This window comes from Meriones unguiculatus, chromosome 5 (genome assembly GCF_030254825.1).
Source record: "Meriones unguiculatus strain TT.TT164.6M chromosome 5, Bangor_MerUng_6.1, whole genome shotgun sequence".
Lineage (NCBI taxonomy): Eukaryota > Metazoa > Chordata > Mammalia > Rodentia > Muridae > Meriones > Meriones unguiculatus.
The window spans coordinates 120,801,150-120,817,799 of NC_083353.1; the positions used below are offsets into that span (position 1 = coordinate 120,801,150).

At 45.7% G+C, this 16,650-nt stretch overlaps 1 protein-coding gene across 1 annotated transcript; it reads left to right on the plus strand.

Annotated features, from left to right (window-relative positions):
* The first annotated feature begins 1,528 nt into the window (after positions 1 to 1,528).
* Ddx47 (DEAD-box helicase 47) lies at positions 1,529 to 13,288 on the plus strand. Its single transcript, XM_021641345.2, has 12 exons — positions 1,529 to 1,629; positions 2,154 to 2,247; positions 4,725 to 4,913; positions 5,110 to 5,181; positions 5,367 to 5,485; positions 6,039 to 6,110; positions 6,529 to 6,645; positions 7,655 to 7,801; positions 8,662 to 8,799; positions 10,419 to 10,489; positions 11,730 to 11,859; positions 12,754 to 13,288. Exons 1-12 carry the CDS (start codon positions 1,543 to 1,545, stop codon positions 12,883 to 12,885), a joined length of 1,368 nt encoding a protein of 455 aa, XP_021497020.1. The 5' UTR covers positions 1,529 to 1,542; the 3' UTR covers positions 12,886 to 13,288.
* Positions 13,289 to 16,650: the final 3,362 nt, after the last annotated feature.

Here is a 16,650-nt window from a genome sequence, read left to right on the forward strand (position 1 = left end):
GACAGGGCTCAGTTACTAGAATGGGCCCCTGTTGTTTCCGTGACCAGAATATATATATATCTCCAAGCTGCCCCAGGCCTCTGGGAATGCTCAAAGCACTCAACACTCTTTGCTCTTTGGAACACATCTGTGGTCACTGTGGTCACCCCAGTAGTTCGACACAAATGCTGTCCTAGGGTAGGTGCTAGCTGAAGGCCTGATGCTTGCCTGGAGGTCATAGACCAGGAAACAGAGCCATGAAGATGCTGTCGTCACTGCACGCCACAAGCCCCTGGGTGCCTTGAGGAAGTCTTAAAATAGCCTGGGTCTGACTTATCCAAAAATAGACAAAAGGATCCTTGCTTGACTACAATGGAGAGGTTCCCCGGTTCCCCCCTCCCCCCTCTCCCCCCCCCCCCAAGACTGGGTCATGCTGTGTAACCCCTGCTGTCTTGAAACTTGCTCTAAAGACCAGGCTGGCTTGGAACTCAGAGATCCACCTGCCTCTGCCTCCTGAGTGATGGGATTAAAGCCATGTGCCACACTCCCAGTCTTAGTTACGTTTTTTAAGTCTGTGCTTTCCCCACTCAGCCTCCGGACCTGGGGCCCTCCCTACTGTTAAGGGTTTGCTTGACATACCCGCACACCTTTTAACAGCACACTCTGCTCCAGAAAGAGACACCACAAAGGGAGGGCTACCCAGTGGTCTCCAATGCCTCAGTTTCAGAGTTAGTGCTGCCTTGAACACCCCACACCCTGAGAACTCCTATGCCTCCTCACAGGGGTGCACTTGTAGGCAGAGGGCATCGGACCTCGCTAGCCTGAGTGGTGACTCTTCAGATATCTCACTGTTCCCAGGAGTTTTGTATGTACAGATTCTCCTGTCTTCAATAGTTTCCCCCTGAACTCACAGTGACCTTTCTGCTATCAGCGGTGTCTCAGCTCGGATATCACTGACTCAGGGACACCTTCCCAGTCTTGTAGTCATTATGACAACTCTCTCTCTCAAGGCTTTGTTCCCCTATTTTTTATGTAGGCTTATTACATGATCACACTTTCCATAATTCAATGTGGCCCATTGTTGTCTGTTTTTTGTTGTCTCCCTTCTCTCTGCAAGGGAAGTGGATGCTGTCCTGCCACGTCACAAACACAGCCCAAGCAAATGGTAGGCTGTCAGTTGACAAATACATGAAGTAATGAATACATAGTGTGTGACGTCCATGCGTTTATATTTCAATAATTAGAAAAGTGGTAACACAAAGGGAAGACAGACAAGGCTCTGGAAAGCCTAAGACACAGAATGAGATCCTGCCTCAAGAAACCAATTTAAAAAAAGGGGCAGAGACCCATAGGGCAGCAGAAAGCGACGAGCAAGTCGTCAGCCGCTTCTCTTGGCTCACAGGTTTCAAGCCCTAACTGTTCTCCAAAGCCCCACCTGCGTGGGCGCCGCAAAGCCAGAGCAGCCAGCAGGGGGCGCTCAGAACGTGCACGCTAGGAAAGAGTGAAACTACATTTCCCAGCACGCCGTGCGTCGCTGCCCCACTTCCGGAGTCCACGGGCAAGATGGCGGCAGGCGAGGAGCATGATTCCCCTTCAGAATCACTTCAGACAGCTCCGGAAGAGGAGGAAACTAAAACATTTAAAGACCTGGTGAGAATGGGTGATGCTGGTATTCATTCTGTGGTGCTGGCGTTAGGCTCACAGGGCTTGGGGACTTTATGTCCCAGCCTGGAGTGTGTTAGGTCGCCGTGGGGCCTAGCCTAGGCTTTCTTCAGATTTTAAGAAACTCGGGTGTCCCAGCACGCTCCCTCGGGTGCATTTGCCTTGTAGGATGCTGCTGAGTACTGAGAGATCCCCATTTGCTTTTCTTTCCACTTGGAGTAGATCCGTATCCTATCTAAGTCACACGTGTAAACTAGGTACAGCCCCTTGTCAGAACTGGTTTGACGGTTAAATGAGATAATACATGCAAAGCATTTGGTCCCGGTCCCTGGTGAATAGAAATTGTCTCGAGGAGCTGCCTGATAGTGTTTATATAAAGTAGATTCTGAGATGCACTGTAATGTCCAGTGTAAAGGGCTATGTATCACCCGTAGGATGTCTTCTGTAAAGGCATTTAAAATGGAGCGAAGTGAGGATGCTGTTTGCTAAAGTATGGTTTTCTGAATTGAAAGGGTGTGACGGATGTATTGTGTGAAGCTTGTGACCAGTTGGGATGGGCAAAACCCACCAAGATCCAGATTGAAGCTATTCCTTTGGCCTTGCAAGGTAGGTTGAAATGAAGTATGCAGGTTGGTACAGATTCAGTGTGACCCTGTACTCCGTTTTTGTATCACTTTCAAGAGCTATTGCTGGCACATTTCAAGTAAAATAAAGATACAATCTGGGTCTGACAGGACTGCTCTTGTGTTCCTGCACTGACGGGGCAGAGGCAGGAGGATGCCTGCCATGAATGGATGTGTGATGATGGTACAAGCTTGTAATTCTAACACCTCGAAGGGTAGATGTTGGTGTTAGTGAGTGGAGGGGTGGCAGCTTTAAACCCCTACAATGCTCTGCTGTCTGCATTTGCATGCCGTGTACTGGCTAAGTGATTATGCTCTAAGAGATTTTTAAGAAACCATCCCATAGGCAGGCGTGGTGGTGCACACCTTTAATCCCAGCCCCAGGTCTGCCAGAGGCAGGTGGATTTCTGACAGTTTGAGGCCAGCCTGGTCTACTAAGTGAGATCCAGGATAGCCAAAGCTACACAGAGAAACTATATCTTGAAGAAGAAAAAAAGAAAGAATCCATCATACTTAATCTGTAGCTTTCAACACCTTTGGCCACTCCTTGCTTGAAGTTGTCATCATTTTTGTTTTGTATTTTGAGACAGGGTTTCCCTGTGTAGCCTTGGACTTGATCTGTATACCAGGCTGGCTTCCAACTCACAGATACTCCTGCCTCTGTGTCTCCGAGTGCTGGGATTATAGGGATGTACCAACATGCCTGGCTGAATTGTTGCCATCTTTAATTTAATTTCTTTTTTTTTTTTTTTCCCTTGAGACAGAGTTTCTCTGTTTAACCTCGTCTGTTGTAGACCAGGCTGGCCTTGAACTTAAAAAGATCTGCCTGCCTCTGCTTTCCCAGGTGCTGGAATTATGGGAGTGCATCACCACTCTGGCTTGTCATCTTTAAATTCAAAACAGTATTTTACTCACCTGTCTCTCGCTATTTGTTTTTGTTTTTTTTTTTTCCCTTTTGCTTTATAATAGTGGTTCAGTCATCATCCTCATTTCCTTATTCTAAAACAACTTGGACCTGTTAGGATTTTCAAATGTGAAGCCAGGTGGTGGTGGAACATACCTTTACTCCCCGCACTCGGGCAGCAGGGGTTGGTGGACTACACAGAGAAACCCAAACAACAACAACAACAAAACTTCTTTCAGATGCGGGATGAAGGTACAGACAGACACACACCCTTCATAGATTGTAACTGATGTTTATGCCTCTGGGAAATTGGTAACAAGATGAAAATTTATGGCTCCTATGTCTGCATTGCTGGTGCGGGCATGCGTGTGTGTGTAGTATCAGGATTAAAGGCAGAGCATGCAGAGGAGGAGTGAAGACACAAGGTGGCTGAACACAAGCGTTATGGAGGAAGGGGAAGAGTGAGGGTATGAAGATGCTCATGGGTCACGGCTGGTTATGGCAGTGGGCATTTCATGATCCTGTTTTGTAGGAAGATGAGCTCAGGCCTGCTGGCATAAGCATGCCTAGTTAGCTTGCAGCCACCTCTCTGAACATTAAGTTCTCTGTATCCGGAAGCATTGACTTCCTCCCAGAACTGTTTTTTCTATAGTTTGTCTGTCACCCACCACATTTTCTTCCAGTTTTTGTTTGTTTTTATGTTTGGGTTCTTGCTGTGTTGTCTAGGCTGGCTTCACACTCCTGGGCCCAAGTGTTCTGTTTCCCCAGTCCTCCCACGTAGCTGGGACTATATATGTGTTCCATCACGTGCACTGTTCAGCTCCTTGCCTCATCCACGTTTATCTTCCTGAAGAATACCATTGGTTGTGACGTTCCCTGTTTACCAAACCGTCCCGGGGGCTTACGACTTCCTTTCCACGTAGAGCTCGTGGATCTCTGTTAGCCTGGCATTTCGCTTTGTCTGTATGGGCATTATCAAATCAAGCACATTTGTGTTGGTAAGGTCACTCAGTGGTTAAAGGCACTTACTGCTAAAACTCATGCTCTGAATTTAACCCACACAATGGAAGTAGAGAACTGACTCTTACAGGTCATCCTCTTGACTGTCACAGTTACACCATGGACACACAAGTATGAGCACACACACACACAGAAAGATAGAACATATAAATAGAATTTTTTAAAATTAGCTTTAAATTAAACTTTTTGGTTTGTTTGCTTTTTGAGACAGGGTTTCTCTGTGTAGTCCTGACTCTCTGAGAACTCACTATATAGATCAGGCTGGCCTTGAACTCAGAGATCTGTCTGCCTCTGCCTCCTGAGTGCTGGGGTTAAAAGCACAAGTTGCTATTGCCTGGCTTAAACATATTTTGTATTTGCCCTATCATTGAATTTTAGCTTATCTAATAAAGAGGCTATATCCTTTCATATACTCAGTCTCTTAATTCATCAGGGCTACCCTGTGTCTAGAATCAGATCATCACTATAGAAAACTTTGAAGGAGCTCAGTGGACATTTCTTTGTATTAGAGTTTTGTTTTGTTCTTTTTCTCCTAGGTCGTGATATTATCGGGTTGGCAGAAACAGGATCTGGAAAAACAGGTGCCTTTGCTTTGCCCATTCTGAATGCGCTGTTGGAGACTCCGCAGCGCTTGTTCGCCCTGGTTCTCACCCCCACTCGAGAGTTGGCCTTTCAGATCTCTGAACAGTTTGAGGCACTGGGGTCTTCTATTGGAGTGCAGTGTGGTGAGTGTCTAGGAGGAGCAGAGCCTTGGGGTGTCATCACAAGTGGGGAAGGGGAGGAGCAGAGACCACTGTGAGCATGTTGTTGACCTACAGAAGTGGTGTTGCGTTTTAGCTCTGTGGAGATCCAGCGTTGGCTCGGGAGGTGCTCGATGAGAAGATTAAGAATCACTTTTCTGTGTTTGCTTTGTTTCTGTAGCTGTCATTGTTGGTGGAATTGATTCCATGTCCCAGTCACTGGCCTTGGCCAAAAAGCCCCATATAGTAATAGGTGAGTCACCGTCAAAGGTAAACACTACCGTGACGGGATGCGCTGGAGAAAGTCGACCTTGCTGGGTGGTGCCTGGGGAGTGGACCCGTGCCTCTGCTTAACTTTCTGTGTCTTCATTGTCTGGGGGGGAGTAAGTAGATCGCTTTCTCACCCTTGGATCCTTTCTCCTCACCCTTTCTTGGTAGCTACTCCTGGCCGACTGATTGACCACTTGGAAAATACCAAAGGCTTCAACCTGCGAGCTCTGAAGTACTTGGTCATGGATGAAGCAGACCGGATTCTGAACATGGATTTTGAGACAGAGGTGAGTCTCAAACATCAGTCCTCCCCAGAGCTGCTCTGGTTCTCGGTTTCAGACTGCTGCCCCTGTTTCTGTAGAGCACGTAGCAGCCTCAGTGAGCGGTGGCCTGTCCACTGTTGTTCTGCATTCTTGGTGCCTCTTACCTTTAGAATACAGTTAGGACTGACTTCAGAGGTGAGAAGTGTTAAACCCACAGATTCTGTTTCCTTTGGTTAGTTATTCTGTATGTCCACAGTGTTTTCACCATCTTTGATGACAAACTGACATTGTTTATTTAGTTGAGTAATGTTTATTTTTTGGCCTTTTCCTTCACTTAGCTTTAAATTGTTCTTCTCTTTGAATGGCGTTTAAAAAAAAACATAACATCTGGTCTGGTATGATAGTGTAAATATTCAGTAAATTCCAGCTGAAAATTTGAATTGTATTTTAAATTCTTAAACCTCCAGAGTTTGGTTTCTCAGTCCAGTCCCACCCCACCCCATCTCCCTGTGTCCCAGAAGAGAATCTACAGGCATCTAGTTTAAATGTCACTGGCATTCCTTCCTGTGTGCCTCAGGTTGACAAGATCCTCAAGGTGATTCCCCGAGATCGGAAAACATTTCTCTTTTCTGCTACCATGACCAAGAAGGTGAGATTTGCTTGGACTCCTGTTTTCCTCTATAAGAATTGTTACATAAACAAGAACAGGTGAATCTTGGTGAGTTTTAGGCCAGATGATCTATATGGTAAGAACCTATTTGCATTATTAAAAAAAAAAAAAAGATTTACAAGCCAGGTGTGGTAGTGTATCCTGGTTACTTGGAAAGTTGAGCCAGGAGGATCATAAGTTTAAGGCCTGTGTAGACCACAAAGTAAGTTCAAGGCCAGCCTGAATACCGAAGTGAGACCATGTCTCAAAGTAGAGTGGAAAACTAGGACTGGAGATGTAGCTAGTATGTGAACAGTTGCTAACTTGGGTGAAGCCCTTGGTTTCTGTCTAGGATGCATGCTATAAAAATGAAAACATTGAGCATTTAGGAATTGATGTGTTATTCTGTTTTCTTTAGGTGCAAAAACTTCAGCGTGCAGCTCTCAAGAACCCTGTGAAATGTGCTGTTTCCTCTAAGTACCAGACTGTTGAGAAACTGCAGCAGTATTACCTTTTTATTCCCTCTAAATTTAAGGTAAAGTGTTGACTTTCTCATTGCTGCCATTCCTGTCCCCGCCAAAGCATCTGAGACTGTGTCGACTCTTGACCACCTGAGAGCTACATGTTCAGCTTCTGTTTATCTCAGATAAGTGAGCATGCCAGGAATTCATAGCATTAACCCAAAGTAAAAGCCCTGATATAATAATGGAGTCCCTCCCCAGACCACCATTGTGGTCGGTTTTCCTTCATCTGCTTGGTTCATGGCTGCTTTGCTTGGTTGCTGAGTACAGAACTTGTGTGTGACTTCAGGATTCATTGGGGTGCTTGTTTCACAGAGCTCATCGTAGCCAGCCGGGTGTGGCAGTGCATGCTTGTGTTCCCAGCACTAGGAATTTGAAGCAATATCACCATAGGTTCAGGCCAGCCTGGGCCTTGTAGCAAGTTTGAGGCCATATTGGACTACATAGTGAGACCTGCCACAACCTGCATGGATTAGGGATTGACCTGGCTGGGGCAACTGGGAATTAAGAAAGTACAGGCACAGAAAAGCTGAGCTTTCTACTCTGATAGGGTCTCACCAACAACAGCTGAGAAAGTCAGCATATTCATTCTATTGTATGCATGAGTAGGTTTAGCTAGTCTCCATAGTAGGCCTGTCGGGGAGCAGGCTCAGGCTGTGCCCAGTGCGGAGGGGGAGCCTGTGGCTGACGTTTTCTCCACACACTGTCAGCATCAGCATTCTGGCGGGACTCTGCGCCTGATCACAGAAGGCTTGCTGTTCCCATGGCTATGAAGCATTGGGGACCTTCATGGCCATCTTTATGTCAGCAACAACTCAGGACTTCATTCAACTCAGTACACATTCACTCAGGGATCCTTCCACTCCCGCCAGACACCATGTCCAAAAATATGGGGAGTAGCAGGGAAGAAGTTTAAAGCTCAAAGCTGCTGGTTCGGATAATTGAGACACCCTGCAGGCTTGGTCTTTCTCTGCATGTTGTAGGTCTCCAACCCTTCTTCCTTGTACTTGTTTTATAATTTAGGATACCTATCTGGTTTATATTCTCAATGAATTGGCTGGCAATTCCTTTATGATATTCTGCAGCACTTGCAACAACACTCAGAGAACTGCTTTGCTACTCCGAAACCTCGGGTTCACTGCCATCCCCCTCCATGGGCAGATGAGTCAGGTAAGCGTTCTTTGACAGGAACTGTTGGGATGAGGCAGGCAAACTCTGTTGATAGATGAGTGCAGCAGACACAGAGGGCACCAGTGCCCATTGCATGCTCCTAACTCCTAATCTTACATGTTTTGATGCATAGCTTTGTAAGCTTACATTCTTGTTTTCAGACAGCAAGTGGCCTATTTCATAGATAGGTCTGGTGAGATGGCTCAGTTGGTAAAGTACATTCATGCAAACATGAGGACCTGAGTTTGAGCCCCAGAAACATCCAGAGCTGGGTATGGTGGCCTGTGCCTGTAATCCAGCTGCCTGGGGCTCACTTACCTGCTCAGCCTAACCAGTGAACTTTGGGTTAGAAAGCTGAAACTATGGATAGCGTGAGCTGTGGGTGCTGGAAACCAGATCTTCTGGAAGAGCAGAAAACGTTCTTAATCAGAGAGACGTTTCACCATCCCCAGGGAGGAGTCTCAAAAAGATGGTCAAAACACCAAGGGTGTCTCTGGTCTCCACATGCATGTTCATGTGCATTCTCATGTGCTCCCATGTAAACGTGAACATACATGTACACGAAAGAATATCTCATAGGCAGTGGTCTGGTTTGTCAGCTTTTGAGTCAGTGTATTAATGAAGGTTCTCTGGTCTCTAATTCTGATTATATTTCTGATGTGTTGAAAACAGTCCTCATTTTGTGTTACCATTTGCAGCCTAAGTCTTAAGTATTTTTTGTTGTTTTCATATTTATTTTGACCGAAGTCCAATCATTTTAAAAATTCTTGTTGTGTTTATTGTGTCTGTGTTCCATGTCGTGTGTCATCATGCCTTCATTTTTCAGAATTTAATTTTCTCATTTGTTTTCCTCCTCTCAGAGCAAGCGCCTTGGATCTCTAAATAAGTTTAAGGCCAAGGCTCGGTCCATTCTTCTAGCGACTGATGTCGCCAGCAGAGGTCTGGACATACCCCATGTGGATGTGGTGGTCAACTTTGACATTCCGACTCATTCGAAGGTGAGTTCCAAAGTTTATTTATTAAATAGTGTGTTTTTGTTGTTTTTCTTAGTTATAGTGTTTTTGTTAGTGTTTGATGTTAGTGCAATATCAAAAAATGAGAAAGTGGTGGGATAGAGCTTCTCTTAGTGAGGGTTTTATTGCTTCAACAAAACACTGTGACCAAAGGGTTTGACTTACACTTCCAGATCACAATCCATCATTGGAGGAAGTCAGGATAGAAACTCAAGCAGGCCTGGAACTTGGAGGCAGGAGCTGATACAGAGGCCATGGAGGGGTGCTGCTTACTAGCTTGCGCAGCTGCTTTCTTATAGAACCCAGGACCACCAGCCCCAGGGATGGTACCCCCAGGGGCCCTCCCCCATGGACCACTAATTGAGAAAATGCTTTACGGTTAATCTCATGGAGGTGTTTCCTCAACTGGGCTTCATCCTCTGATGACTCTAGCTTGTGTCAAGTTGACACGTTACATGAGACCCTGTCTCAAAGCAACAGCCAAGAAAGCTCTTGACTGGTATATTCTCACCATTTGCACATGGCTATTTGCAGCATTGGCAGATGTGAATGTGAAGATATCCAGAGAGAATTACTGGTCATAGTTCAGGGGCTGAATACAGCAGAAGCTGACCACATTGGCCTCATTCCTCAGTCTTGGCACTGTTAGCATTTGGTGGATTCTTGGTCTTGGGAGTTGTTGTTTGCGTAGAGTATGCTTAGCATTCCTCAAGTCTACTAGACGGTATCTCACACTCTTATGGTTGTGACAACCAAAAGTGTTCCAGGCATTAACAAATGTCCCCTGGGAGAGCAGGATCACCCCTGGTGGAACTTTGTTTTTCTTGGCTCCTTATTGAGTTGCTATCTCATTTGAGTTTCACAACGACTCTTTTAAGTTTAGGTATTTGTTCAAGCCCTGACTTATAAATAGAAACTAAAGTTCAGAGAAGTGACGTGCAGATAATTGTGTAGGCACTGTTGCTCTCTCTTTCAGATGTATTTATTCATGTATTTTATGTATATGACAGCACTGTCTTAATGCACACCAGAAGAGGGAATCAGATCACATGATAGATGGCTATGAGCCACCATGTGATTGTTGGGAGTTGAACTCAGGACCTTTGGAAGAGCAATCAAGTGCTCTTAACCACTAAGCCATCTCTCTAGCTGCTGAGACATCTCTCTAGCTCCTGACCAGTGTTTTTCTGTATTCAGTGTTGCCATAGCCATGTAGATGAATTGTATGTTTGTCGTTGTGTAAGAGAAAGCAGGCATTAGATGAATTTTGTGCCACAACGTTTTGTTTTGTTTTGTTTTTTAAAATAAAGAAGCCAAGTGTAGCACATGCCTTAATCTCAGTATTTTAGAGGCAAAGGCAGGTGAATCTGAGTTTGAGACCAGCCTGGTCTACAAAGTGAGTTTCAGAACAGCCAGAGCTGTTACACTAAGAAACCCTGTCTTAAACAAACAAACAGATGGAAGTAGATTGATTTCTCAGCAAATTTCTCAGGCCACTTCCTCCATGTTGCAAAGGCATGTATTTTCTTTGAGGGGTCTGCTGCAGGACTTTGCACACATTCTTTCTTGGCTCTGATCTGAATTTACTTACTTTTATGTTCCAGGATTATATCCACCGAGTAGGGCGAACTGCTAGAGCTGGGCGCTCTGGAAAGGCCATTACTTTTGTAACACAGTAAGTAAATCAGCACTGGGACAGGGCAGCGCAGAGACAGGAGCTCTGGAGAGTCTCTACCCTTTGCAGTACTAATCATATAGACTGCCTCTCCTGGATTTCAGCGTGTGTGTATGTGTGTGTGTGTGTGTGTGTGTGTGTATGTCTTGTATGTGTATGTGTTGTATGGGTGTATATGTTGTGTGTGTGGTTTTGTATGTAGGTATGTAGGTGTGTGTGTGAGCGTCTTTATGCTTGCTCCTTAAGCGCTTTACCAGCTGAATCATCTCCCCATCTCTGGTTTTCAAATTTCTGAAATGCAAACAACTCTGACCTAACAAACTTGGTAAAAACGTGATAATCCGGTCATGGTAGAGCTGTGTTAAAACAAAAACCAGGAACTACTCTGAAAGATGCCATGTCATATATCTTGTCATGTCATGCAGAAACACAAGTGGACCTGCTGCTTCTCTCAGTGCTAACGGGGAGCAGTGACCTTCCCTTTAATTCTGAGCGGGGTAGAGTAACTGTGTCTGACGTTTTTATGTTTTATGAATATGGGTGTTTGCCTGCATGCATGTCATTGTACCAGAGGCCCGAAGAGGTTGTCAGATCTCCAGGGGCTGGAGTTACTAACAGTTATGGGTGTTGGGAACTGAATGTTGGTCCTCTGGAAGAACAGTCAGTGCTCTTAACCAGCAAGCCATCCCTGCAGGCTCATTTTAAAAGTTTATTCTTAGCCAGGCAAGGTGGCACATGCTTGTAATCCCAGCACTCTGGGAGGCAGAGGTGGGCGGATCTCTGTGAGTTCAATGCCAGCCTCGTCTACAAAGTGAGTCCAGGACAGCCACGGTTACACAGAGAAACCCTGTCTTGAAAAACCAAAAAAGAAAAAAAAATTATTCTTAGCAGTTTCACACATGTATACAGTGTGTTGATCATATTTCCCCAGCTCCCTCTGTCATGCTCTGTCTCCCGTGTCCTCTTCTTTGTACAGCTGAGTGTAATTAGGCTGCTACATATGAATGCATGTGGGCACCTAGTGCTTTTCTGTGAGTAAATAATACTGTGGGTGATGGAGGATTTCCCAATTGTCGATGCACAAAGGTTGTGTTTTTATCTGTACTTTGAGAAGGAATCATATACTCAGCACTCTTTAAAAACTGGCTCATACTCTATCATACGTGATACCACGGTACTAGGCAACACAGGACGCTGGCATTTTGAGCCCAGCAAAGCCAGACCAATTTTCCTTCCACAGGTATGATGTGGAACTCTTCCAGCGCATAGAGCATTTAATTGGGAAGAAACTGCCCGTCTTTCCAACACAGGACGAAGAGGTTATGATGCTCACAGAACGTGTGAACGAAGCCCAGAGATTTGCCCGAATGGTATGCTGTTTCCTGCCTTCCCCAGCCTCTCCTGCTCTTTCCTATGCCCTCATCAGACACTTGCTTTTTTGTTACATAGTCAAGATGGGCAAATGAAGGTTGAGGGCCCATGGGAAATTAACCGCTAAATCTGGGTTGGTATAGTCTGAACAGGCTAACCACATTTTCCTCTACTGTTTGTCATGCCCTCTCCCCCAAAAAAAGGTCAACCTCAAGGTCAGAAGACTAGCAATGACTAGACTGTGACTTGGGCATTTGCCTCACCTGTCATGCATAATTTGGGAATAACGTGTTTGCCTTGAACACCTTCAGTGTATTCTGAGCACCACTCAAGCGTGCGGGAATCTAGTAGGGGTAGTGGCAGTAGCAGCATGAGAGAAGCCTCCAGAGGAAGCCCTTGGAAGTGCTCTGTGCTTCCTGGAAAGAGCTCAGAACTATGGAGGAACTCGGCCTTTGTTGTCTTTTGAATAACTGATCATTCTCTAATGGCTACAGAGAGTTTCATCACATGCAGTTTTCAGTAATGAATGTTCTTCTCTAACTAGGTCTGTGTGGAATATCTTAGTATGTGCACCTTTGCTTGTTTCCTTAAACTTCTAGAAGTAGAATTGATGAAGGAGTACACATAGAGTCAGTTTGAATTCCTACAGAATGCCAGATTGTCCCCTAGAAAAGCTGCAGCAGGTCATATGACCAGTGACAACAGTACTGGGGTCACATCTATGCCAGCCTTATTTTGTTTTCATGCTTTGGTCCCTGTGTGTAAAGTCAGCGTTTTTGTTCATTTGGAACTGATTCTTACCCGTTGCTGCTGGTAACCTCTGACCTGACGCCAGGGATCCCAGAGGATGTTAGTAACTCATGTTCAGTCACATCCTTTTTGCTGTCCCATAGGAGTTAAGGGAACATGGAGAAAAGAAGAAACGCAAGCGAGAGGACACAGGAGATGATGATGATACGGAGGGCGCTATTGGTGTGAGGAACAAGGTGGCTGGAGGGAAAATGAAGAAGCGGAAAGGCCGCTAGCAGCGGCTTTAGAAAGACAGGACTTCTGCCCTCCAGCTGGAAAAGAGATGGAAGGAGGCAGTGAACCCCCCTCCAGTACTGAGATTCGGTCCAGAGACTGCTCTGTCGGCTAAGCTTATTCTCTGAGGGTTGGAGTGTCGGAAGCAGTGGGACAATTTTCACCGTGTTGACCCAGGACTGACTGCTCTTGAGCTTGCATTCTTCACCTGTGATACAGCGCCATGTGCTCTTCATACTGCTCCTCTGCCTTTTCCACCTGCAAGTCAAGGGCCTGGCTGAGGAAGAGCTTCGTCTGTAGTTAGTTGTAAAGCTTCTACAGAGTGGAGCGTAATCAGCTCATCTCAGCCGACATCAAGCCTGATGTGGAACAATAATAATTATTTTTAAAGATGTATTTTTATTATTTGTGTGTGTGTGTGTCTGTTTGTACACACTTTGTGCAAGTGCCCAGAGACCAGAGGAGCCAGCTTCCTCTGCATCTGGAGTTACAGGTGGTTGTGAGTAACCAGTGTGGATGCTAAGAATCAAACTCAGGTCCTCGAGAAGAGCAGTATTCAAATTCTTTGGAGACCTTGCTGTTAAAGGGCTTTGTAGCTCCTGCTGACAGGGACCTGTCATTGTCATTATATGGCAGGTTAAGTGGTTGCCTTTAATTGAAGACATTAATTAACATTATTTATGTTGGAAGAAGAATGAAGAGCAAGATGATGGATGGCTTTGAAAGTCCTCCTTAAAAAGAGGTTGCATTTTTCTTCTATAGGTGAAGCTGCAAAGGGCTTCAGAGTCCCAATATGTTAATTTTGCTGGTTCCTTTAGGAAGGTGGCTAGGAATAATTCCTGTGCCAGGGTGATGAGTGTTCCATCAGTGTATCAGAAGGGAAGGTAATTCACAGTCTGTTTTCATCCTCTTGTACTGGTACATGGTGTTGCTCTTCTGTCTGTTACGTTTGAATTCGTATATAGAGCTGGGTCTATATATCCAGGAGGAGGCAGCCACTGGCTCTGGGAACTGTGGTCAGAAGTGAGGGTTGCTTTTTGAGCTGCTGGGCCGTGAACAGTCTTGAATTCTGGGGGCTTTTACACATAGAAAGTCCCTAATTTCTGTTGGGCCTGGCAATGGTGGTCCACCTTTAATTTAATCCCAGCACTCAGGAGGCAGAGACAGGCAGATCTCTGAGTTTGAGGCCAGCCTGGTCTACAAAGAGAGAGTTCCAAGACAACCAGCGCTACCCAGAGAAACCCAGGTTTGAAAAACAAAACAAAACAAAACAAAAAACCCAACCAGACAAAAAAGAAATTTCAGATTTTTGTTGACTGTCACCATTTTATTAAAAAAAGGGGGGTGGGGCACGCATGGTGTCGCAGGCCTGTAATCCCAGCACTTAAGGAGGTAGAGGCAGGGGGATCTCTGTGAGTTTGAGGCCAGCCTGGTCAATAAAGTGAGTCCAGGACAGCCAAGGCTACACAGGGAAACCCTGTCTCAAAAGAAAAAAGTGTGTCTGGAATGACAGGTCTGGGGTAAAAAGATGTCCGAGAGTCATGGTGGTGGAGAAAATGAAACTTGTTAGAAGACCCTTGGCACGTACAACTAAAGAAACGTGCATATTCCACAGATTGTTTTCCCAAGACAAGCCTGAGAAGGTTAAGTATATTGTGGTTCAGGGCAGACTGCTCATAGTATTCACTGCAGTGGTGATAGGACCTGTGTGTGTGTGCATGTCATCTCACAGAAGCGGAAGAGAACATCAGGTGCCATTCTCTATTACTCTGCTGAGACAGTGTATCTCACTGAGCCTGCAGCTAGGCTGGTGGTCAGCAAGCCCCCCACAGTCTTGTCTCTGGGGATCAGGTGTGACCATGATCACACCCAGCTTTCTACATGGGTGTTAGGAATCTGATCAACAGTCACTCTTAAGCACTGAACCCGTCACCACAGCTTCCCACCTGTGTGTGTGTGAATGTGTGCATATGAGTGTAGGTCATCTTTGACACCATCCACTTGAGGCACGCTCTTTCCCTGGCTCTTTACATGCATCAGGCTAGGCTGGTTAGCCCATGAAATGCTCCTGTGGCCACCTCCTCAGCACGAGGATTACACATGTGTGCCGTATCTGGCTTTTTATGACTTTGAACTTGGCTTCTGTGTGTTCAAAGCAAGCACTTCACTGAGCTATCCCCTACCTCTGAAAAGAGGCATCCCATAGAAGTGACCCAGGACTGTGCCTATAGCTAAGGCACCCGTAAGCAGACCAACCTAGCGCACAGCTTTGGTTTGGTTTGTTCGGACTTTCTTCAGTTCTTTTTCTTTACAGCTGTGGTCTCATGTACCACAGGCTGGCCTCCAGCTCACAGTTTAGCTGAGGATGACCTTGAACTGCCTCTTACCTACCTCCTAAGTGCTGGGATTATACATGTGTTCTACCATGCCTGGCTTGAGTGATGCTGGAGATCAAACCCAAGGCGCTGTGCCTGTTAGCTCAGGACCCTACCGACAGAGTGACAGCCCCATGAATTTTATTGCCGTTTACCGTGCATTTGAGTTAGGGGAGTCAGACAAGCCAAAGGAAAGGGGAATGGGGGGGCATAAGTGAGAGGGGCCATCCTTGAGAGGAATTTTTATAGTGGATTTTTATATAGGAATTTTTATATAGGAATTTTTTGTTTTGTTTTTTGCATATAGCACCCCTTGGGGCTAATTTTCTACTAGTCAAATTTTCCTGATAGGCTTCTCCAAGGTGGCTCAGCTGACAACTTTATCTTGCATCAATAGATGGCTAATGGCTGATATTTTCACTCTGCAGAACTTCAGAAGCAAATTAAAGTTGACTTTGGGAATGACTCGGAGTGCAGTAAAGAGAGCTTGGAATTTTTCTGGTTTGACCTAGGCAGTGGTACAAGGAGCTGAAGTTCTGCATATTCTTGGATCACTCTTTAAAGTGATTGAAGAGGACACCACACAATGGCTTCCACACACACATGAACATACAGGTACACGCAGGAGAACCAGTACATACCACATACATGCACACAATCTCCTGTGCCAGGCTTGGGGGTGTAGCTCAGTGGTAGTTGTTGTTATAAAGGGCCAGGACTCAACAAAAATGCAACAAGCCTCCCAGAATTTGGCTCTTCATAGACATCTGGATTAGAGCCAGAGAGCTTTCCAGGTAGCTTCCTGCCTGTGAGCTATCTGCCACCTATGTCAGAGGCCATATACCAAGTACCTTAAAGCTCTGGGAAAAGGAACCAGAAAGAGCCAGAAGCTAAGGTGTTGCTTACAGAGAATGGAGGGATCCACCTCCTCAGAAGCAGGTGACAAAGCATGAAGAAATCAGAGACTAGGCTATGGCAGTCCTGATCCAGAGTTCTTGAGGTGAAATCTAGCCCTGGGCAGATAATAAAAAGGGGTGTGAGTCACTGTCCTGGGCTGGAATGACAAGAGACTCAGCCCAGGCACTGGAGCTTCAAGGGTGACCCACACCTGCATTCCTCCTCATGCCTCGCCTGTCTCAAGAATGCACTAAAACTGCAACTAAAAATAACTGCAGAAACTTGAGGTCTGGGAAGTATTGCAAAGTCACACCTAAGAGTCAAGACAGGGTTTATGCCAGGATCGAAGACAGGAATTAAACGAGCTCGGCTGGTGGCCACACAGGCTACAGGACCCTCGTGCCAGTCAATTCTGTTGGAGCTTCTCTTAGTTACTCTTCTGTTGCTGTGAAGAGACACCATGGCCAAGGCAACTTATCAAAGGAAGCATTTATT

What these genes read in the sequence shown, in the direction of transcription:
- Ddx47 (XM_021641345.2), top strand. Translation starts at nt 1,543, where the DNA reads ATGGCGGCAGGCGAGGAGCATGATTCCCCTTCAGAATCACTTCAGACA. An exon ending in CTGCTACCATGACCAAGAAG is followed by an intron (nt 6,111 to 6,528) that starts GTGAGATTTGCT and finishes TGTTTTCTTTAG; the next exon opens with GTGCAAAAACTTCAGCGTGC. An exon ending in TCCATGGGCAGATGAGTCAG is followed by an intron (nt 7,802 to 8,661) that starts GTAAGCGTTCTT and finishes TCCTCCTCTCAG; the next exon opens with AGCAAGCGCCTTGGATCTCT.